Below are 23,380 nucleotides of genomic sequence, written 5' to 3' on the forward strand. Positions count from 1 at the left end.
GCCTTACAGGTCAGAATGCAGCATGAAGATCTGTGAGTGTTCTCATTTTGCTGAGGCAGGAGGCTTCCTGGCTTCCTCTTCCCATCTTCATGCTGTGTGTGAGAGAGAGAAAGAAAATGAGAATATTCTTTTATGCTCTGAAAACATACCTTGCTTGGTCTCTGTTTTCCCCATCAGGGAGCAGAAAGAAAAATCCGAGATGAAGAGAGAAAGCAGAATAGGAAGAAAGGGAAGGGCCAGGCCTCCCAAACCCAGTGCAACAACTGTAAGTCAACCCCTCCCCAATGCTGATTGTAGCCAGCAGGGTCCTTTGAAGAGACAGAAGAAGCTGGCTACAGGGGAAGGTACGAAGGCTCCAGGTGTGGCCTGCTTTGCCCCTACAGTGCAGACAGGGGCAGCGTTGACATGGAAAGCAAACAGAAGTCCTCCGCGGTACACACAGGACAGCTGGAAGTGGAGGAGCCTTCTACCCTCATTGTACTTCCCAGAATCCCATGCTCTTTTTGTTTATTTGGGCCTGGGGAAGGGCATTTGAAGCATAATCTAGGCTGCTGGGAAAGCTTTGGGGGAGGATCATGAACTTGGCTGACAGTGTTCATGTGTGCATAGCCCTGTTCTGTGGTTGTTGTGGTTTCGTGCAGCCTCTGACGGGAAGCTGGCCGCCATACCTTTACAGAAGAAAAGTGACATCACGTACTTCAAAACCATGCCTGACCTGCACTCGCAGCCCGTGCTCTTCATACCAGATGTTCACTTTGCCAACCTGCAGAGGACTGGACAGGTACTACTTTTGCTCACAGCCTCCTACTGCCCTCCTCAGGGTGTGCTGGTGTGTACGCAGAACAGGCCACAAAAATAAACTCAAGCAGCAGGGGAATGGCAACACAAAAAGTAGGTTTTTACAGAAAACATTGTCTTGGGAGGAAATACTGGCATGCTAAGGCAAAGAAAGGTGTGAGCTGTTATTAGAGCATTGTTGACAACAGGACAGGAGAAAGCTCCTCATCTGCCTGTTCAAGTTGTGGTGTCTGTGAAGCAGACTCGGTCAGTGCACATATCGCCACCTAGTGGTGAGAGGTAAAACTGTTTCATACATTTCATACATACATTTGCCCAGAGGAGAGAAATTAAGATCTTGTCAACAATTTTTTCCTTAGCAAATTAGTAGTTCTCATTGAGTGGATAAATCATTAGTCATCTGAGGGAAAAAGAGTGTTAGATCTTCCTTCAAAAACACAATAGCCAAGTCCTATGGTTATATCTACAAATGAAATGAAGGATTGGAAATCAAATAAATATTCAATAATTAAATCATTATGACAGCTTAGTTTTGTGGAAGATTATGCAGACACTGAAATTTAATGATGAAAACTATGCATCCACAGGAGAATTAATTATGATTTTGTTCAATAAAAACTAAAAGGGTACTGGTGTGCTGGGTCTAGCACTCCAGTGCTGACGGAGCTGAACTGGAGCTTGCTCAGGGTTTTTCCTGTGCTAACTGAAGACTGGTCCTCTATAAGGGAAGGTTTACAGAATTCTCGGGTGATGCTGATGTTATTTCCTTTACTCTTTAAGGTTACTTCTCCCAAGGGAGAAATGAAAACTGGAGAAGAAAGAAAAGATGTTTCTTAGCATCAGCCCGAGTTTGTTTTGGCCATACTAATTGGGACTTTAATTTTGCCTCGTTTTGTTTTCTTTTGAATCCAGAATCCTTAGCTGAAAGGATTGTTTTGAGAAATAGGAGCATTATGACAAACTCAAGTCCCCTCACATTCTAAGTGCTGGGACTTGACATCAGCCTGATTTCTCAATCTTGCAGCTTCTCCTTTTTCTGGAGAATGTTTTATATAGTGACAAGGCAGCTGTACAAGCAGAGGATCATGGTGTGTGGGGGGGTTGCATGTGTGCATATGCATGAGTGTGTGTGTTTATTTGTTTCTCGGTTCATGATATAATATGATAATAAATATATTCATACTTTTTGCATGGAGTACATTTCTACTAAAATTCATTTTAACATTTCTATCTTGTCTTATTACATAGGAACCAATATATAAGAGGAAAGAATATGAATATTGTATCTTTTCCAGAAAAGACAGCCAGCAAGGCTGTGTGTGTGAGAGAGAGATGGTTGCCTGCATGTGGCACCACTGTCTGGCACTGTCTGCAGGATACTTCAGTTTCTCTAATTCTGATTGTGCTTGCCACTGCTCGTTCCTAATGACACTTGTCCTTGGAGATCTTCCTTTTGCCACATGACCTTTAGAGCATGAAGAGAGTTAATGAATGAAAAACTGAAATAAAAAGAGGAAGATGTGGCTCCCCTTAAAGTGTGGAGATTTTTATTGTATATGTAAAGGACAAAGCAGGCAGAGGGAGGAGTCCAGGCTGAACATGGCCAGCTGACTAAACGGGCAAGGAGAGAGAAGTAAGAGAGAAGCCAAGAGCTGCCACCAGGTTCAAGAGGCAAAGAAAGCCAAAATGGCTGAGTTACATGCTGTTGGAACAGGAAGTCCAGCCAAGAGAGGAGTGTAGGGGAGGGGTTGGGGTGAGGTATGTTGAGAGGAGCCACAGGTCCTGAGGGATGCTGGCCCGATTTGATATGTGAAATAGGCATCCCAGTTAAATATTTGTCCACCAGTTTCTTTGCTGACAGTTTACCCTTACATTTCTGTGGTGATGGGAAACCAGGGTAAGCCCCCTTTGACGAACAAACACCCGGGAGCCAGCACAGCCTTTCTAAAGAATGTGTTTAGATCTTACCAACAGATTTTCTTATTGTCAGGAGCAACATTTGGCAGAGAGCCAGAGTAACCTGATCAGATCAGACCAGCTTAAGCTAGAAATAGTCACATTTCTGAATTTACTTTATAAAAATCTAACACACACACCATTGCTAATCAAATGTATCTTTTTTCCTCTTCACAGATAGTTTGTACAGTCAGACAACTCATTCAGATTTCTGTTTTATCCTGTCTGACATGAGCCTCTTGTTTTCCCCACAGGTGTATTACAACACAGATGACAAACGAGAAGGGTAAGAGCAGTCCTTCATTCTAAGCACATAATGTTTGTTTGTGGGGTGGCAATGCACCTTCCCAGCCTGGGCCGCCCTGGGCAGGAGATGGGACCTTCCTGTGTGCTGTGACCTAGAACGGAGAGAGGGGCAACAGGTGGTCACCTTTTCCTGCAAGCCCATCTTCTGTGCCTTCCCTTTCTCCCTGTGATCTGCCTTTGACTAAATGGTAATTTTGCAAATGTGGCCCATCCCTTCTAGTGCACTGTTTGTTGAAATCTTTCTGATAGCTCTTGCTTCCCATCGTTTCATCTCAGCACAAGATCTGGTTGAGAGTGTAAAAGCCTTTCCTGCTTTCAAAGCTGCCCGAGACACAAACAGCTCCTGAAGCCTTACTCAAGGTGTTGAATGGGGCCTGAGTAGATTGAGAACCTGTTCACTGCCCTGTGGGTTTGGGGTAGGAAGTTGTCTTCTGTATCTTCCAGATGTGTCTCTCTGGCCCCATCTTTGCAGAGAATATATGCCCACCTATAAATGTTTAGGGGCAGCTAACTCTTCAGTGTAGTTTCTTTCCTTAACTCATTTTATATACTCAGAAGCTTGCAGGTATGAAAGGGCTGTTTTAAGGTCACGAGATGACTCTTCTCGGACACAGTAATGTTGGTAGCACATTCTCACGGGGTAGGTGTTGAGCTGCCTTCTATTTGAATATTGCCAGTGACGAATGCTCTCTGCATATGAGGAAGCTCATTATATTATTTCTAAGAGCTGGGTGGTTTCAGCTTTTAGAGTTTAAAGGAGGAAAACTGTACTTTGGCTTATTCTTTTGGAACAACATAGGGCAGAGGCAGGGGCAGATGCCAGAGCTGTTCCTCTGTGGCCTCTACCAGTTAGAGAATGTCATTTAGGCTTCCAGTCTCTTGAATGACACTGCCTATGTTTAGTATGATCTTCTCTGGTTAATTAATTCTTTTTGGAAACATCCTGACAAACATACCCAAGAGTGTGTTTTACAAATCTTCTTAGGGTCTCTCATTTCATATTGGTTAACAGTTGAGATTATCATAGCACGTTCTCTCTGATAACAGTGTTCAACTTCTGTCCATTCACTCCTGCTCTGTTCTCTGGATAAGCCTTTTCCACCCTCAACATTCAAACTTCTATTCTTCCCTGAAACTGTTCTTAGTTAAAATATAATTTTATCTTTTAATATCTTAATTTCTCTCATGGGAGACTACTAAATTTATACAACAACAGCAAAAAAGGAGCATTTTGCCTCTGTGTAGGTTTGTGTACCAGTTGCATGCCTATTGCCCATGAAGGCCAGAAAATGGCATTGAATCCCTGGAACTGGAGTTACAGATGATTATGAACTGTGCTATGGATGCTGGAAATTAAACCCAGGTCCTCTGGAAGAGCAGCCAGTGCTTTTAACCTCATAGTTCTCCAGCCTGACCACTAAGTTGGTTTTGTTTTCTTTTTATTTGCTTTTGTTTTCTGAATACATGTGTTTAGAACCTCCTGAATTGCAGATTATGTTGGGAACTCTCTTATAATCCAAAGGCTATATTTTTCTCTTAAAGCAGGCTAAAACCACATTCATTCCTTAATACATATTTTATGCTTATTGTTTGCATTAGTTGTGTATACCTAACATCCCAAGATAAATTTCCTACAAACCATAGTCAAACTTTCCCATTCCTATGTAAAACACTTCATAATTGGTGAAGGAAGTATAGCTGATATTGCTGGCTTTATTCCTGAAGCAGAAGTTTTCAAGTGACAGACCAAGGGCCAGATCTTCTTTTGGTGGGGGTGGGGGTGGGCAGGGTCTCAGTCTGTAGCCCTAGCTGCCTGGAACACACCATGTAGGCCAGGCTGGCCTTGAGCTCACAGAGATCTTCCTCCTGAGTGCTGGGATTAAAGGTGTGTATGCCACACAGCCTCAATCACCCATTTTGAATGGTCTACAGACTAAGATGGTTTCAATAGTTTAAAAACCTCCAGTGAAGACTGACATTACATGATCAGTGATATGAAGTACACCCGAGCCTCTGCAAGGAATGTTTTTCTGGAACACAGCTGTATTAGTTCCTTCATGTGTTCTCTATGGTTTCTTTGGTGATACAGCAGCAGAATTGAGTGTTACAGTAAGAATCTGAAAAACCTTTGCTGCTGGGCCCTTTTTAGACAAAGTTTGCCACCTTCCGTCTCAGAGGAAGACACTCTCAAAGGAATTAAATTAAATAACCCCCAGGCTGCTTAGGACTGGAACTTGTCCAGGACCAAATCTCTAAAATCAGTTGTAAATCCTTTAAGTATTGATTAGAAAGACAAGCATAGTGGCTCATGCCTCTAGTCCCAGAAATCAGGGATCTGAGGCAGGAGGATCAAACGTTTTGGCTAGCCCAGTCTGTCTAGAAAATAAAAACTCCCATTTCAAAAACAGAAATGGGTAGTTTGTTCTTTTTATCTTGGGACAGAAATAATCAAATTTCAGTTGGTTGGAACAAACAAGTGATTAGACCTATGAATTCTAATCTTTAAATCACATATTTTATAAAGAGACAGCATGGCGTCATAAAAAGAATGTTGGCTTGAGCTCAGGAAGCCAAGCCCATCCTCTGGACTGTTGTTTATCCACATGAAGCCTCATCCAGCCTAACCTTCCTGTCCCTAACCTCCATGTCCTCAGGTCTATACTGAGGGTGCTGTAGAAGGCTCTCTCTCTTACATCCCCAGCATTTGGCATTTTGCTTAGTGGTATTCCTGAGATAAAGTTCACAGGGAGTGTTATAAAGGGGAACTTTAGGAGAGTGTGAAGTGATTGTGCAGACCCATCAGCCTGTCTTTTGCAAGCTAAGTGGCCAGTGACCTACCTGTAACTCCACTGGTCTCTCCATAAGAATTGCCTGTGTTGTTGCGTAGTCATCCATTCCAAGGACAGCCATGTCCTGTACTTCCATACATCTATGGTTGAGCAATGTGGGCAGGTTAGTGCCTCTGTGTTAATGCATGCTGGGTCCTTGGCTATTGCTATATGTTAAAGTAATAGCACTCCCTGGATACCTTGGCTAGGTTCTGAATGCTTTTATGTGTATTCTTTTCATAATAGGAAATCTGGGAGATTTCCTATTATCTCCCAGATTTCCTATTATCTGCCATTAACAGTGAGGAAAAAGGCCTTGAGAAATTTGGAAACTTCTTCAAAGTTGTCTAGCTGGTACATGATAGAAGCACAGGTTGAGCCAGTGCCTACCCATAATTCCCAGCACTCACCAATGTGCCTCCATTGCCCCGTTTCCTCAATTCTAGACCCATGCATGGCTGAGGGGAAGGCACAGGGGTGGGGGCTGGGCATATCCTATTGTGTAAGCTTTCTGGTCTTTACCAAGGTCTAACCTTGTTTCATCTCATGAGCTCTCCTGGCAGGGCAGACAGATCTCAGAGCTCTGAGGACACCGTGTGTGCTCATCTAGCCCTGAGGAGGTACTAACATCAGTGGCATTGTCACAGCAGCCATCAGGACGATGGATCAGGCCAAGCTTGTGATTTTGAGTTAGCTTCACTGTTTGCGGTAGTTAAAGAGGCTGGAGAATAACCCGCAGAGCGTGTCTGTGCCTTGTGCTCTCCAGAAGTTTCACCATAAGTCCTGGTAGCTTTGTAGCCCTCTCCATCCTTGCTCTTGTATCAGACCTAACATTTCTCAGGATTTTTTGGATGAATCTTAATATTGTTTGTTGCTTCCAAGGGTCTTGTTTTCCTTGTGATTAACCCCACAAACCTATGGCTGAGTATGCTGCTGGCCCTGGGTTTTTCTAACTGATGGCCTCGTGATGGAGATGATGTCAGGGAAAGCTCTGCTCTGTTGCTCTCTGATCCTTTGAAAATGATTATATAGTGTCACTGAGCTGGGCACAAGAAGGCCTTCAGCCTGCATTCTTCTCATTAGAATGCGGGCAAGTCATAGCTGCCTTGTTTGGTTTTGCTTTGAAAAATAAATGAAACTACTGGATTCATAACATATAAAACTTACTGACTCCTACTGGGTTTATAGATTTGAAAGTGTTTGGCCTCCCAAGAGAAATGTGGTTTATCTGAGATACTATTTTAATGACAAAGCCTGCTGTGGCTTGGATTAAGTTGTTCTCAAAAGTCAACTGAACTGGAAAAAATATAAATGAATCTTACTTTGTGAAGCAGCTTGACTCACACAGCATGAGAAGGTATCTGATAACATTTCAGGCAATTTACCAGTTATTAACCTAATAGTGCCTGGCTGCTATGTGTATGGATTTTTTTTTAATCTTCTAGTTCTAAGTTCATGGTCACTAGTTCATGGTCACTACTATTACAGTTCTAAGTTCTTGGTCAGTTCCAAGAGGAGACAGTATCATGCCTGCTTTTATGACAAAGCAGCAAGGGCAAGGCAGAGGCAGCAGTGTTCTAAAAGTTCTTTACTGCCTTCAGGTGAGACCTGAGTCATAGTTTTTTCCTTAGCTGTTTCTACTGTTTGACATAGAGGAAATAAAATAAGATGGCTCTTGATAGGCTATCCTCAAAAGCATCTCAGATTTCTTGGGTAGCTCTTTCATGAGATGGTTCCCTTGAAGGTGGCACATGCGAATAGCCTTTTTTCCTATTAGCTGAATCACAGTGTGGAAGGCTGATAACACATTTGAGCCTTCTGTCATTGTGGACACAAGGGCTAAGATTGTTCTTATTCAGCTGCCTCAGAGTGCTCGGGACGTAAGTGAGCAAGGCGGAGATGTGTGTTAAGAAACTCAGTTGGCTGATGCTCCCTTTGGAGGTAAATTAAGTACCGTTGGTTTTAGTGATATAAGCTTCCAACATGGATAGGAATGTTTTCAGACTGTCCCAGGTAGTGTGCATGTGCTTTTATAAGCTGGGTCCCTACCAACCCGACTTGGGAAGTGTTGAATGGCTCTCTGGTGGCAGGAAGCTCACTCAGGCAGGAGTCACAGTTTTGTGTTACCCGCAGGACTGGGGTTAATTACTGTGTCCATCTCCTATGTGAGACCAGGAGGTAGTGAGCTGTTTGCTCTGGGTGGAAAATCTAGTCTTCTCTGTTCTTGCCCTCAGCCTGTGATCATCAGCATCTTCATTGTCTTCATCTAGCACTTTGGTGGTGCTTCCCCTCAGTCCCCAACACTCATGGAATTCTCCCGGGAGCCTCCTGTAAATTTAGCATTTTTATTATTTTTTAAACCATGTGTGCATTGCATGTGGGTATGTACACGTATGTGCAGGTGTTAGTGGAGGTCAGATGCATTGGATCCCTCGGAGCTGGAGGACAGAAAGCTTAGCCCCCTGCTATGGTGCTAGGAACCTAACTCTGGTCCTCTACAAGAGCAGTGTACAGCCTTTATTGCTGAACCACCTCCCCAGCCTCCTTTTAAATTGTATTAAAGTAATTAATTTTTATTTGCACATAATATTTGTACTTATTTATCTGGTGTGGTACGATCACTTGACAGTGTAAATAGTGTATACTGATCAATTTGGTGTAATTAATACTTCTAGTTCCTCAAATATTATCATTTCTAAGTCAACAGCCTCCTTTTAGGAGACTGAGGAGCAGGGAAGTTGAGCAACATGCCAAATTTGTACAGTAATAAACTACAAAGCAGGGATTTTAAATCCATCGAGGTGGTCTGACTGCTGAAGTCCTGTCCTAACCATTCTGCTAAGTGATTGCTAGACACTGCCTCATGGGCTAGTCTTCAGAGAAATGATCATTTTCTACAAGTCTGCATCTACGCCTGCGACTAAAGAATTGTAAATCTCCACTTTTCTGATTTCTCTTCTAATTCCCTTAGTCTGTCTGGAAAGCATAAGAACTTTGAAAGCAAATGCAGAACTGACTCCAGAGAGAATGTTCTGGTCTCAGTGGAGTGGGTTGAACCTTCACTGTGGCAACCAGGAAAGGGAGAACTGTAGGAAGCCAGGACAGTCTTCAAGAGAGGTCTGTTGAACTGGCCTGTGTTGTCTCCTGTCGGGAGCTCACCGTGGATGTGAGAGGCTGCTGCAACTTGGGTGCCATCAGCTTTTCCGTGGTCCTGACCTTCTGAACAGAAAAGGAGAGGCAGGCTCAGCAACCTCCCTTTTGTGGCTCCATCTTTCTCCCTCAGTGGGGATGGTGGTGTAGAGCCTGCAGGGGAGGACAGGTTAGTACCCTGTGGTGTGACACTCTCTGATGTATTTAACCATTTCTGCCTGTCTTCTCCAGCAGCAGCGTCCTTGTTAAACGGATGTTCAGGCCCATGGAAGAGGAGTTTGGTCCGACACCGTCTAAGCAGATTAAAGAAGAAAACGTAAAGCGAGGTATCTCTCCTTCCTGTGTGCCACTGGTGTGAAGGTTAGGGAGTGTCTTGTCAAGAACTCACTCCCTGAGACTGAACCATTCCCAATCCTGGTGGGCTTTCCCTCATATGGGAGGTTACAGGCTTTTCCATTACAGGCCTTGGAGGAACGGTTATGTGGCTCCCAACTCCTCCAGCAGGGAAATACATAGTTCAGAGGACATTGGCTCTGTGAGTGCGTCTCATGAACCAGTGATTCAGAGATATTCAATAGATAAAACAATTAACAACAAAAGGTTGGGCACGGCCATATGAGATGGTGGCTCCCAGTTCACCATCACTTGTTTTCACCTCCATTCCTTGGTGTCTTTTCCTCCCTGACTTTACTTAGGAATAGGGCAGAGTCATAGGGAAACCAGGAGTCACACTGGTGTGTGGAATTATATTTACAGCCTGGTAGCTGGTCCAATAACTATTTTTCAAAGCTTGTGAAACTGCCACCAAAATTGCCACTACAAATTGTATTGGCCTATAAGTAAAAGTTAAGGTATGGCTTCTGAAACTTTGAATTCAGACACAGAGGGCGCTGTAACCTACCAGCGGTAAAAACCACCTCCACGCTACCTCCAAGAGCTTCTCTTTGGAGAAGGATGGAGACATCACTGGGCCCTTGCTCTTAGCAGTCGCTCAAGAAGAATGGTGACAGTTAACAGCAAAGCCATCGTTACAGGTTGTTTTTCCTTTGCAGCCACTTGTCAGGGTAACTGGGTCAGAGTCATTTTGGGGCTCCACAAGAGGCTGCCTGCCTTTGGCTGTGTGATGTCTGGGATGTTCAGTGCTGGTTCCTGTTGTGGTTGGCAGGATTGTTGCCATTGGTACACCCCAGAATAAATCTAATGAAAACTGGCTCTGTGGGCAAGCCCTCTAACGGTCTGGAGCCCAGTATGGCCTCTAGGCTAGCTGTCAGCAAGCCTGACAGGGGAAGGCTGAGACTGCCCCACCTGCTCAACAAAACAGAACAAAATGAAGCACCTGAGCTCTTACCAGCCACCCCTGAGCAACAGGAAAAGCAATGGTTCAAGCTGAGGCTATTTATTAGTAGTGCTAATTTTAATAGAATGTAATCTCTCTAGGGTCATCCTGATGGAAGTTGCTCTTTCCCTCTCTTTCTGTTGTTGAGAGCTTCAAGAAGTTACAGAATTTCCACCAAGTAATAGCTACCAGTATGTCTTCCTCTTGAGTTTACTCTTCCTTATCTGGATGTAGCCAGGGTCCGCATTCTAAGTATTTTTCTCACACTGTTCACATTGCCTCCTTTTCTGATAGCCTTTGGGTTCTAGGCAGCTTAACTGACATGGAAGTGATGCAGGATTGCTTCAAGGGACTAAAGTTGTAAACTTGTAGGAAATGCAGTCAGTCTGCATATTTACTCGGCACTTCTGTTTTGATGTTTGATAAAGAAGGCACCCGTGCCCAAGTCTGCCTCTCTCCTTCCTCTGCCTCTCCTCCCGTTACCACAGTCACCACAATCTAGCTGAACATTCACAGGCCACAGAAGGGAGTTTGGGCAGAACCCCTGTCAATGTGGCCTTTATATGCACAGCTTTAAGAAAGCCTTTGGGACGGAGGGGGAGGGGAGACATGGAGTTTGGATTTGGCTGATTTCACTTCCCAGTCCTGCCTTTGTTTTTCTGCCGATGGTGATGGTAGCTAGGTGGATTTAAGATGATAGTTGAGATGTAGGCTCACCAGTGTTTTGCTGTTATTGTTTTTGCCTGGGGCAGTTTTCCCTAGTGTGGACAGATGAGGGGTTTCAGCTTTTTCTTCCCTTGGGTGGGAAGTTATGCTGCTGCCAGAGGATAAAAAGAGTAGCCCTCTGGAATGCCGGACTGCACCTGAATGACAGTGGCCAGTTTTTTGTTTGTTTGTTTGTTTGTTTGTTTGTTTGTTTTGTTTGTTTTTGTTTTCTGGAAGCTGCCCTTTCAGCATGATTGCTGGAGTGGTGGGCACAGGAGGAGGGCTCAGTGGTCAGGGGAAGCAGAAGCAAGGGTGACCATGTTTGTGGGACCCCACAGGTGCATCTTAGCCTCCCGAGGTCCATTTACATTGCTGAGATCGGCAGTGCCTGCCCATCTTAGCCTGCACACTCCCCAGTTCAGAGCTCTTACAGAGAAGTGAAAGGAAAAGCTATGCCCTCGCTGGAGGGCACAGGGGCCACACCTACTTCCTGGTTGCTTCTGTAGGTTGAAGACTGAGCCTCTCTGTGTGCTGGGCCTAGATGAAGCCTACCACATGGACCTTATTTCCCAGAACTGGCAGCAGGCACCTATGTGCTGGATGCTAGTGTCCTACTTCACAGATTATCCAGGCAGGGAAAGATTAAGTCATTAGGGTCACAGCAGGGGCTGAGCTGGACTTGCACCCAAATCTGTGATTCTCTGCATCCTAAGTTCTTCCTGGACTGTCCTAGGTGCTACCCTGGTACCCTTCCAAGCCTGTGCAGGAGAATGTCTGCCTGACCTTCTCTTCTCCTGGTGTCATTCCTTTCTAGATTTGGTGCTTCTATGCTCTTCACAACTCAGAGATACTTGAGTATCTTAGCCTTCTCCCTCACCTCACCATGGTAGGAGCTGTCTGGAAAGCATCCTCTTTTTGGCTCTTTCTTTATGACTCTCACAATGGTGTCTAGGTCATCTGGTACCTGCCTGTCTCTCCTAATGGACCATAAACTCCCTAAAGGCAGAGAATGGGGTCTATTAGCTCTCTGCCTCAACCTCAGCTCTTGGTATATACAGCCTATGGCACCCAGGAGCCTTCAGTGGTATTCACTGAATGAGCACAGGGAACAGTAGTCATGAGGAGACTGTGTGCCTTTCTTGAGAAACTAAAGTGTGGATCTAGGTGTCAGAGCTGGTACATCCCAGTAGTCATTGGCCTTTTGGCAGAGCAGGTGGTGTCAGCTTGAGACTCCCATGTGACAGGAGTCACGCTGGCTGTCCCCTTCTCTTGCAGTGCTTTTGTATGTGCGGAAGGAGAGTGATGACGTGTTCGACGCCCTGATGCTGAGATCGCCCACAGTGAAGGGCCTGATGGAAGCGGTAAGCCACAGCCCCCTCAGCCTCCAGAGTCCCTGCCCTGCCACCTGGGCAGAACTTAGGTGGCTCCAGAATCAGAAAGAAAGTGAAGAGTCGAGTTCTTTGTAAATATCCATGTCTGTGTCAGCCTATCAGCGTGTTAAGACAGACTTTTGGAATAACAGCCAAATTCCTATTGGTTCCAGACTAATCATCCCAGTCAGATGCTTTGGAGGAAGGATAACATGGGGCTTTTGTTTATCTGTTTTAATAAAACCAAATTAGGTGCATATAGTGTACAAATAAACACAAACCAAAAAATGTATGGTGCCTTGTTGGCTTGGGTAGCGTATTCCAAAGTGGAGAGAGGACATGTTGGTTATGGGGAAAGATCTGCTGCAGAACTGCAGTGGTTTGAGATGATTCTCCCCTTCTCTCCGCTGCCCTAGGCCAGGGTTAGCAGCACGACCTAGGGAAAGCTGTGTTTTATTCACACGCTGTTCACCTAGCTTTGACTGTGCCTCAGTATGAGCAGTTTCTGAGACAGCTGTGCAGTAGGGGATAGGCTGTGGCAGTGATGGGGACCAGCGCTGCCTCTCACCTCTCCTGGGGGCTGCTGGTCTGAGAAATGCATCGGATGGGATATTTGGGCTTATGGCTGAACACTGCAGTACGTGAGGAAGTTCCTATGTGTAGACCACACAACACAGTGGCCTGAGATCACTTTCATTTGTACTTTTCCCTGGTGTGTGTCCATGCTAGAACATGCTACAAACCAGCGCTTCCTTCTCTTTACTGGCAGAGTAATCATTCACTGTATGAACACAACATACTTCATTTTTTTTCATTCATTCAGCTGACAGGTCCATGTGCTTTTCCTTCTTGGGGTGCTCCTGAGAATGCCCTGCTGTGAATGCTCATGGGCTACTTTCTGTTTGGACATCTGTTTCCAATTCTTTAGGAGTATATACAGAGTAAAACTGGCAGGAAGACACAAAATGCCCTCTATTACACGATTCAATTTATCAGTAATGTCCAGAATCAATGACTTCTGGGAGAGAGAAAGCAGGCAAGTTTGCCATGGGTTGGGGAGCAGAAGGAAGATCTACACTAGTGCATTTCCTGTGGAAGTGATGAGAATGTTTTGGAACTTGAGAGAACAGCTGTGTGATGTTGTGAATGTATTGTGAGTGTCTATCTACAGTTCTGAGTAGTAATCAGAAAAAAATTAGAAGAATGTGGCCACGGTGGGTTTCATACTGCTCCCACCCTGGCATTTCATGACCCTGGTCATTCTGAGCAGAGCAACACTGTCACTCTCCAGAAAGCGCAGGAGGAGGCTTGGCAGCTTTTTATTTGTCGTGACTTGTGGGGACTATTGATTTCTATTCTACTCAGAGCAGAAACAAATCCAGAAGCAAATGCAAGAAAGACTATGGAACTTCTAATGAACTATGATTTTTGTTGTTTGCTTTGTTTTGAGACAGGGTCTTACTGTGTAGCCCCAGCTGACCTGCAATTCACTGACTGTATAAGCAAGGCTGGCCTATATAATTCAGAGATCCACCTGCTTCTGCCCCGGTAGTGCCAGGACTAAAGGCTGTGTCACCACCATCATGGGCTCTGAATTTTAAACTGATTAGAAAGAACAGATACTACAAAAGCCCTAGAAGGGATGGACCAGGATTTTTTTTAATGACCTTGAAATTGCTGAAGGATGGATAAATGGTCTACAAAATAATGTAAAATAGTCAGATTTCTCTGAACATCATTGTCCACTTCCATACCTTAGTCTGGTTTTTAAGAGCAGATAAAATAATTGTTTATAGGAGTATCTAGAGGTTATTTCAATGCACATTCTTAGTCCTTCCTGCTGAAGAGGCAATGTTGCTGAAGATTCAGGCTGACCTGGATTCTTGCCTCACCTTTCTGAGCACAGGGATTATGGGACTGTAAGCATATACCACGAGGCCTTGTAGGAATCCATATTTAACCAACTCCTAGAACAGCCTGAGGGATGGATACCACAGATCTAGAACAGGTTTGAACTGCTGTGCTATGCTGGGATCCTGCTTTGGTCCTTGGTGTTTTTTTTTCCTTCTGTAACCTCTGTCTACTTTCATAAGTACCCTGAAGATGTGTTCACACTGGACCACTGTGGAACAAAAGGTCACTTCACCTACTCAACAGCAACTTTTCTAACTTTTCAGCCTCCCTTCAACTCCTGTGTTGTTTTGGTAGATGGTAAATGGGGGTGAGGCAGGGGAATGGGTAGAGAGATCTGCAAGCCTTGGAAACTTCAGGTTCCCTCCATGGCTTTAGTCATAGTCTTCAGGCAATTCTGGCTTCATCTTCCTTTCAACTTGGAACAAAAAAGTTTCCTTAACGTTTAACACAAACTACCTGCTTGCTTCTGGAGTGTTACAAGTGGGAAAGGTGGTCAAGAAGAGCCTTTTCAGGGTCCACAAGTGGGCTGGTAGTGATCTACAAACCAAGTTCATCGACCTTAGGGGTGTCAAGACCACAGGCTCTGTCGAAGGGGACCATCAGCGTGTGATGGAGATGGTGTCTTTTGAAGAACACTAGAGCTTACTAATGTAGTTCTCTTTTTAAAAATGATTTATTTGTTTTATGTGCATTGGTGTTTTGCCTGTATATATGTCTGTGTAAGTGTGTCAAGTCACTTGGAGCTGGATTACAGTCAGTTGTAAACTGCCATGTGGGTGTTGGGAATTGAACTCAGGTCCTCTGGAAGAACAGGCAGTGCTCTTAACCACTGAGCCATTTCTCCAGCTAATGTAATTCTATCCTGAGTTGATTTGTGTCTCTGTGTGAGGTAGGAAAACTGACTGGAATGTGGATCCGCCGAGAACCAGGATATTTTATTATACTCACATTTACCAGTACATGTTTGTATGTTATAATAAATATGTACATGGGTATATAATATGCATGTGTAATGTATGTGTATTCCTATATATTGTAATATGTATGCATAAAATGAATACATAAATTTATACATCATCTCTCCATATCTAGAATTTGTTTCACAACTTTCCATAATACTAAACTTCATGAGTACTCAAGTCCATGTATTTTATATAAAATAGCATATTCCTACGCAACTTCGGCAATCCTCCATCTGCTTTAAACCATCCCTAGTTACACTACCTGATGAATGTAAAAGCTATGTAGATAGCATTGTTTAAGAAGTAATGGCAAAAAATGTCTATACATATTCAGCACAAGCACAACTTTTATAAAATACTTTTGATCTTTAGTCACTTAACCCTGTGGGTGCTGCCTGCAGTTATCGAGGGCAGACTGTATAGATGTCCGTATTGTTAGTGGCATAAATATGGGTGATATGTGCTTGTGTGAAATGAATCCACATATGTAAACGTGTCAAGAGTACAGTAGAGTGGTCAGTATTCCCTGTCTTCAGCCATGACTCTGTTACTTGGATATATGTTCCCTTTTACTTATTTTATTGCAGTTTTGTCATTAGCATACAAGACATTAGATTAAAACATTTTTGAATGAAGTGAGTTTTAGTACACTCTCCTCCCTCAGTCTTCCCACCTCTTGTCCCCAACCTCTGGCAACCTCCTTCAGTCTCTTTTCTTCTTTCATGTCATACGTTTTTTCTGGTTTTGTTTTTAAAGTAGTCTTTTACTTTTTAAAAAAAGAAAATAATTATTGACAGTGATGAAATGTGACTCTGTCACCTAAAAAAAATACAACTGTGTTTCCACCCTTCCTTCAGATGTGAACTGGTATTTGAATCAGAAGGTACCATATCAGACAGATTCATGAACAGTTCCGAGGTGGTGACTTTCTGTAGCCCACATGGATGTCCTACAGCCTGTGAGCCAGGCCACATGATGGGTGCAGTAGCTCGGTTAGCTAGAAGGTGGTATGCTCACTTTAAAAAAACTGGTGTTTGTGTGTATGTGTGTGCACATGTGTTTTCATCAGTGAGCATGGGCTGTGTCATGTGTGGAGGTCAGAGGACAACACTGAGGTCACTTCAGCTTCCCCCTGATTGAGACAGGCTCAGTCTCTGCTGTAGCACCTGCTGCAAGTCCATGGGAGCTCGGCCATTGCAGGTGTGCACTGCAGCATCTGGCTAAACGTGCAGTTTGGACATCCAGACTCAGGTCCCCATGCTGTGTGGCAGGCACTTTAACCACTTAACCACTGAGGTGTGTGGGCTTGCTGTTTCTTGAGACTGTTTCAGAGCTTGCCTGGCTCTTACCACAAGCATACACAGCAGCAAGCAAAAGATCATACCTCCTAACTGTGCTACTTCCTGTGGGCCAAGCATTCATACACACTAGTCTAGGGGGGCCATTCCTGAAACCACCACATAGTAACCTTATGAAGAGTGAACTTTGACCACAGAACCTCGGAGCTTGTTCTGGAGGTCAGTGAAGCCACTCAGACCTCAGGGCTCTTGCACATGCTGTCCCCTCTGCCAGGATGCTCTTCTTTCATATCACGATGTTGGGGCTGCTCACCCCCAGCTCATGGGGCCTGTCAGACCACTCACATAAATAACACCTCTTCTCTGTGTGCCTCCACCTGCTTTATTTTATTTCAACCTGGTGTCTTGATCAGTTTTTATTGTCAACTTGACATGACCTAGAGTCACCTAGGACAAGGGACCCTCAGTTGAAGAATTGCCTGAGACAGACTGGCTTTTGGCCATTTCTGTGAAAAATTGTCTTGACTGATGAATGATATGGGAAGACCCAGCCTGCTGAGTCAGCACTGTCTCTAGACGGCTGAGCAAGAGCCAGTCAGAAAACCAGTAAGCAGCTTTCCTTTCTGCCTTTCTGCTTTACTTCCTGCTTGAGTTTTTTAGCTTCTCAGTAACAGACTGGTATTTGAGGTATAAGAGGAAATAAACTTTGTCCTCAAGTTGCTGATGGTCAGAATGTTTTGCTACTGCAAGAGGAAAGAAGCCAGACCACCTGGCATACCTAATATTGGTTGGGTGTTCCTTCCTTCTTTTCTCCAGTAGAATATACAGTCCCGAGGGGTTTGTTTCTTGCTGTCAGTTGCATATCCTCAGGCCTTGGGCACAATGTTTGTTGCAAATGTTTGCTATTCGCAGAGTATGTCCCACCATGCTGAGTGCTACAGGCTCCTTTTAATTATTGTCATACTCCTATGAACATGGCATGGAAATAGCATCATCACCATTTTACAGATAGGGAAAATGAGGCTGGAAGACATAGGTGCCTCTTTTACCAAGCTCTACCCCAAATGGTGGCACCACCCTAAGCTCTCCATCAACTCAAGTCTAGGTAGGCAGATGTCCATATGTTTACATAAAAGAAGAATAAACAATGCCAGTCACACAAAGAGTAAAGGGAAAGCAAGAATCGATAATAAGCATCTGGGAAAGAGGCGGGATAGACAGTTGATTGATCAGCCCTTTGCCAAGTACATGCTTTGGAGAGTGGAGAGCCTAATTACTGAAAAGAGGAGCCAGGAATCGATTCCTTTTTCTTTTAGAAAAAAGGGCGACTGAACAGACATGAGACTACTGCTGTTGAGTAAGCAAACTTTTTCACTTGAAAATTAAAAAGAAATTGCAAGTGACACTAACCAAAGCCAAATCTTAGAAGGCAACTGAGTGAGAATAATTAGGTGAAAATACTGGGGACTCCATCCTCCCCCTCCCCCTACCCCCAGCACACGTACACATGCAGCAAGCACTATGCACAGAAAGGAATGCTATCCAGGGCTTCCTACTTTTTTGTGCCATGGGTGCCTTTTGCAATTTCAAATCCATTGACTCTTTGAGAGTGCTTTTAAGTATCTAAACTAAAACAGAATTACAAAGAAAAGCAATGGCATTATGAAAGGCAGTCACCAAGATGGTAGAAAGTGTCTGTGATGTAGGATAGTGCATCAGATATGATGTAGGGATAAGATGAGTAGCACCCAGTGCGGTGGGTGAGTGCAGCCCATACTGTGAAATGCATACAGAAATTTTTAAAGATTCATTATTTTGTGTGTATGTCTGTGCACATCTGTCCCTACTGATGAGGAAGTAGTGAACATCCTTGTGGAAATAGAACCCGAGTCCTTTGCAAGAAGAACAAGTGCTCTTGGCCTCTGAGCCAGCTTTCCACCCTGCAGGCCGAATGCTAATGCACCACAAAATATCCGTGATCCACACCACCAAAAAACAAGCTAGTTGCTGTGTGGGAAAGGCATAGAAAGGTTCTGGTTTGAGGCTAATTTAAGTATGGGTGTATGTATGTTGTCCTATCCGAGTTCTGTGCATCATCTTGCTGTGGCTCTGGCCGGCTATGCTGAGGAAGTAATCAGGAAATAATGTGGAAGCAGGCTGCTCTCAAGGAGTTTCTGAGAACTAGTTCTGTTCACTGAGTGGTTCTAGATCCCCAGGGAATGAGTAAGGAAGTGAGGTCACTCTTGAGAGCCTTGCCATTTCAGCAAGAACTGAATTCAGTTCAGAGCTCAAAAGACAGAGCTAGCTCACCATACCGGGTTCCTCTCTCTCTCCCTCCTCCCTCTCCCTTCTTCCATCTCTTTCTGGGTCTCATGTGTCCCAGGCTGCCTTCAAAACTTGCTATGCAGGGGAGGTTGACCTTGAACATATGCTCCACCTGCAGTGCTGAGATTGTACAGATACCCTTCACACCCAGTTTATGTGGTCTTGGGGCTCAAACCTAGCCTTGTGTATACTAGGAAAGCACTCTTATCAACCTGTCTAAAATGGAAGTGGCTCCCTTTTATTTGCATATGCAAATAGGACACCAAGGGGCTTGCTAAATAGTGTAGGGGCCTCAATGGAAGGAAGAGAGAAGAGAGTAGAGGCAATGTAAAGTATTCCTGAGAGGCTTAACATTTTTTATTAACTTCTCAACTTTTTATTTCTCATTTTATTGAATTATGGTTCAATTGTCTTTATTACACATTATATGACAGAGTATCTTTGGGAAATTCAGTATGTATGTGTATATGCATTTACTATTATATAAACTAGACCAACTGTGTCATTGTAATTTATCTGCTAAATTTCTCCAATTCTGAATTAAGTCTTCCACCATGCGTGTGTGTTTGTGAGACTTCCTGTGTCCATTCATTTCCCTTAGCTTTTGCCTCTCCAGCTGCTACTCATCTGCTTCTCATTTTATCTGCCTATTTGTTTGTTTACATTTTCTGCAAACAGGCCCTTCTAACACAAGGCCTGTTTTCTTTGCTGCCTCCAGGCTCTTGTGAGAAATGTTGCCTTTTCTATTTATTTGCACGTTCATGTGGAAGTCAGTAAACAACTTGCAAGAGTCAAGGTTCTTGCCTTCCACCTTGTGTTTCTGGAGTTGAGCTCACCTGGCCAGCTTTGGTGGTGAGGGCCTTTACCCACTGAGCCATCCCACTGGCCAACAAGTGTGTTGTTTTGTTTTGTTAACTTTTGTTCATTGGGCCTTATTGTGGCTGTGGGGAAACCTCATCAGGACCACCAGTGATGTGCCCCACGCAGGCAAGAGGATACTTGTCCAGTCTGTCTTTATCCCCTGCCTCTCTGTCTTGCTTCTGAGTGTACATATGGTGAAGAGGTCTTTCTGCCCTGTGGTAGGGATGGAAAGGCAGGAACCTAGGGTTCTCTGGAACAAACTTTTCTCAGGATCTCAGCTCATTTGCATTTTTGATAGTTAAATTAAAAGTACTATCCTATCATTATTTTCATTTGAAATTTTTAAGTAAAAGTTCAGTGCAGTTTTCATATGCTTATTGCCTGATTATATTCTTCTTGTATATAATTTTTCTGTTTTTTTTTTCTTTCTTCTCTGCCCTGTTCCCCATCGAGTTCTTTTTAACGAAGCAGTTTGCTCTGTATATATTGTTTGTATTTTAAAATGCTTCCGAGCATATTATTTTTCTTTGTGGTATGTTTGAGCTACTGATATTTCAGAATTCCACAGTTATTACTATTCAGGCTTGTTTTGCAGGTGTCATGTCTCCTGGAAAAACTGTACTTAGGATGATGGCTATCTGAAGAATGAACTCATGTTTATCTTTTCCTGTGCTTTCATGGTCTCAGTGGTCTCATCTTTCATATATAAATCTTTTATCCACCTGAACTTTTTCTCTCACTACCTCTTGAGGTTGGTCTGGAGAGCACTCCATCGCTCATGCTGACCTCAGGGCTGGGCTCACAGGGGTGAACCACTGCAAGTGGCTCAGTTGAAATGTGTTTTGATGCATGGCTACCTATTTAATCCAACATTGTGAGTAGATGTTTTTTTTTTTCCAAGGGATTGGAAATGCCACTTTTATCAAGATTGTTTTGCTGAGTGATTTAAGATCTATCCAAAGGGAGAATCAAAATTGGGATGGCACTAGACATGGGCTCTGACACACTGCGAAGCATGAGCTGCATTTCTCTTCCTTCTAAGGGCAGAGGAAATAATGACTTGGTGAAACTAGTCAGGGCCATAGTTAGTGAGCTGTGACCCTGTGGCTGCTAACGTGGATTGGGGCTCCATTCACTTCTCTACGCCTTATTTTGTTAATCTATAAAGCCAGTGGCTTGGGCTGAATGGTCTCAGCAGTTAGTGCAGGGAAAGTGTTCATCATGAGGTTTCCTGACGTGTCTCATTAGGGGATTGTGCTGTGCTCAGATGTGAGGTCTGAGCTGGAATGCTGTGCTTCCCAGTGTGTCCCTGCTCTCTGCTGACCACTTTCCTGTTATTCATGTTTCAGCTGTCTGAGAAGTATGGGCTGCCAGTGGAGAAAATCACAAAGCTTTATCAGAAGAGCAAAAATGGGTAAGAAAAAAGCTAACTCAGCTAGCTGCCCTGTCTGCAAGGTACATTTTTAATATAGCTTTACCTGTTGTCACATCCGTGGCCCACGATGCTAGCAGTTCAGGCAGGGAGACCCACAATGCATTTCTAACATGTCACCCGAGGTGCTTTCATCTACTGACAGCCTCACATGGGCGGGAGTAGTCTAGAGGTGGTGGGACATCGGGGAAAATGACGTTGCAGAACTACATGTAGCTCTTCACATTGGCTTCTGAGTGACACAGTACGGACAAAAATTAGCTGAGGCTAAAGGAAATTATTTCAAGGTAATCATTAATGAAATCTCAAATGGGCGTCAGGCTGCTCGCCCACATGGTAAGGAACAGTGAACAGTTAGTCCTTCCTGGTTGGGTGGTGAGGAGCCTCTGGGTTCCCTGCTCCATTTCCTCCTCACAGGCTCACTGAGGAGGAATGAAGCCCAGGGCCTGCTTAAGTATTTGCCCCAGGTCTCACTTTCAGTAAACAGAAAGCATATTCAATGCCTGCAGGGAGGTGGGCCGCTTCAATGGCCTCAAGGATCAAGTGCTTCCCTCTCCTCTGCCCCTCTTAAGACCTTTCTAAGGCTTCCTCTTTGGTAGTAGGTACCATAAAACTCTTCTGGACCCTTTTCATAAAGAAAATATGACCTGGGTTCTCGGGCTTTCTGATTTTGCAGTCTTTGGCTGACGGAGCATCAAACTTGAACTCCTGTTAGACACTCGGTGAATGTGTGCTGCAGTTCTTTCCAAGATCAGTGCAGTAGGCTGGGGATACCACTTTGAGTGAAGCCTCAAGTCTTGCTGGCTAGAGAGCTTCAGTGTGGACAAACACACTGCTGATAGCACTGCCTTTCAGCACTGGGCCTGTAAAGGCCTATGCATAAGGCTTTTATCCCAACATCAGCCCACTAAGCGTGGGTGCCTTTTAATTCCGTAAAAGAACAAACTGAAGGTATGGCAGCATCCCTGATGACACCACTATAAAGTGATTCAGGGAGTCATTCTTTCTCAAATGGAAATCTCTTTGGCTAACAAGAGTGAGACAGGCTCAGGCACTTCTCAGTCACAGATAGAGGTGCTGGAGGGACACTTTACTGGTTAGGAGCGTGTGTGGCTCTTCCACAGGACCCTGGTTTCATTCTCAGCACCTACATGGCATCTCACAACTACCTGCAATTCTAGTCCAGGGGATTAAATTGGTCTTCAGAACTCTGAGGGTACCATGCACAATGCACACGTACCGTACACAGAGATGCATTCAGGCAAAACACTCAAATATAAGACAAAAACAAAATTTATATAAAAAAAATCACAGATAGACTCTGGAAGTTGGTTTTCTTGAAACCAAACCACCATGGAGTAGGCAGCCAGGAAGAGGTGAAGTAGCTTGGGGTGAGGCAAAGCCAGCTTTAGACCCAGCTCAGGTGTTCATTGGCTGGGTGAAGTTGGAGAGCCATTGACCTTACTGAGTTGTTTCTTACTTGCAAAGCGCTGCTGATAAAACTTGCCTTTATAGTTGCTGTAGAGTCATATGTAACTTTTACTGTACATGTGTGTTCAGCCAAGGGCAGTTGAGGTTTGTAATGAAAATACAGAGGGGCCTAAGAATGTGATTAGTCAGTAGCTTGAAGGCTGCTCTTGCATAAAGCCCTCTGTTCACTGGCTTTGTTTCTTACCCCACCCCATCTCACCCAATTTCGGCAGCATCCTGGTGAACATGAATGACAACATCATTGAACACTATTCAAATGAGGACACCTTCATCCTCAACATGGAGAGCATGGTGGAAGGCTTCAAGATCACGCTTATGGAGATCTGAGCACTGGGCCCAAGTCCCCTTGACAGGAGCTTCCGGTGCACTCCTTCCTGGGAGAGGTGGGCTCGCTGCCCTACAACCTGGAGACCCATCTCACCCATCTCAAGTGACTGTTACAAGACTGCTTGGAAGGGGGCAGGGCCCAAGGCCCACCAACAGACCAACAGTCAACTCTTCTACTTGCTTGGAGCTGAAGCCTGTATCCCTCGGCTAAGTTCTTTAAGCCTGTCAGGCCCTTATTTATTGTCCATTTTTTCCCCAAGAGCCTGGAGTCCAGGCCCTCCAGGACTCTACAAGTTACTGATAGCTCCACCTGAGACCTCC

The 23,380-nt window shown here is 44.3% G+C and overlaps 1 protein-coding gene across 1 annotated transcript in view; it reads left to right on the top strand.

The window, feature by feature from the left end:
* The window catches only part of LOC132652519 (grainyhead-like protein 2 homolog), a 50,608-nt gene extending 27,549 nt beyond the window's left edge, over nt 1-23,059 (top strand). Inside the window, exons 4-10 of the mRNA XM_060378616.1 lie at nt 178-265; nt 642-781; nt 3,009-3,040; nt 9,270-9,364; nt 12,355-12,440; nt 21,159-21,223; nt 22,945-23,059. Coding sequence (XP_060234599.1) covers nt 178-265; nt 642-781; nt 3,009-3,040; nt 9,270-9,364; nt 12,355-12,440; nt 21,159-21,223; nt 22,945-23,059 — 621 coding nt within the window. The remainder of the gene's footprint in view (nt 1-177; nt 266-641; nt 782-3,008; nt 3,041-9,269; nt 9,365-12,354; nt 12,441-21,158; nt 21,224-22,944) is intronic.
* The last annotated feature ends 321 nt before the right edge of the window (nt 23,060-23,380 follow it).

This window comes from Meriones unguiculatus, chromosome 2, assembly GCF_030254825.1.
Source record: "Meriones unguiculatus strain TT.TT164.6M chromosome 2, Bangor_MerUng_6.1, whole genome shotgun sequence".
Taxonomy (NCBI): Eukaryota; Metazoa; Chordata; class Mammalia; order Rodentia; family Muridae; genus Meriones; species Meriones unguiculatus.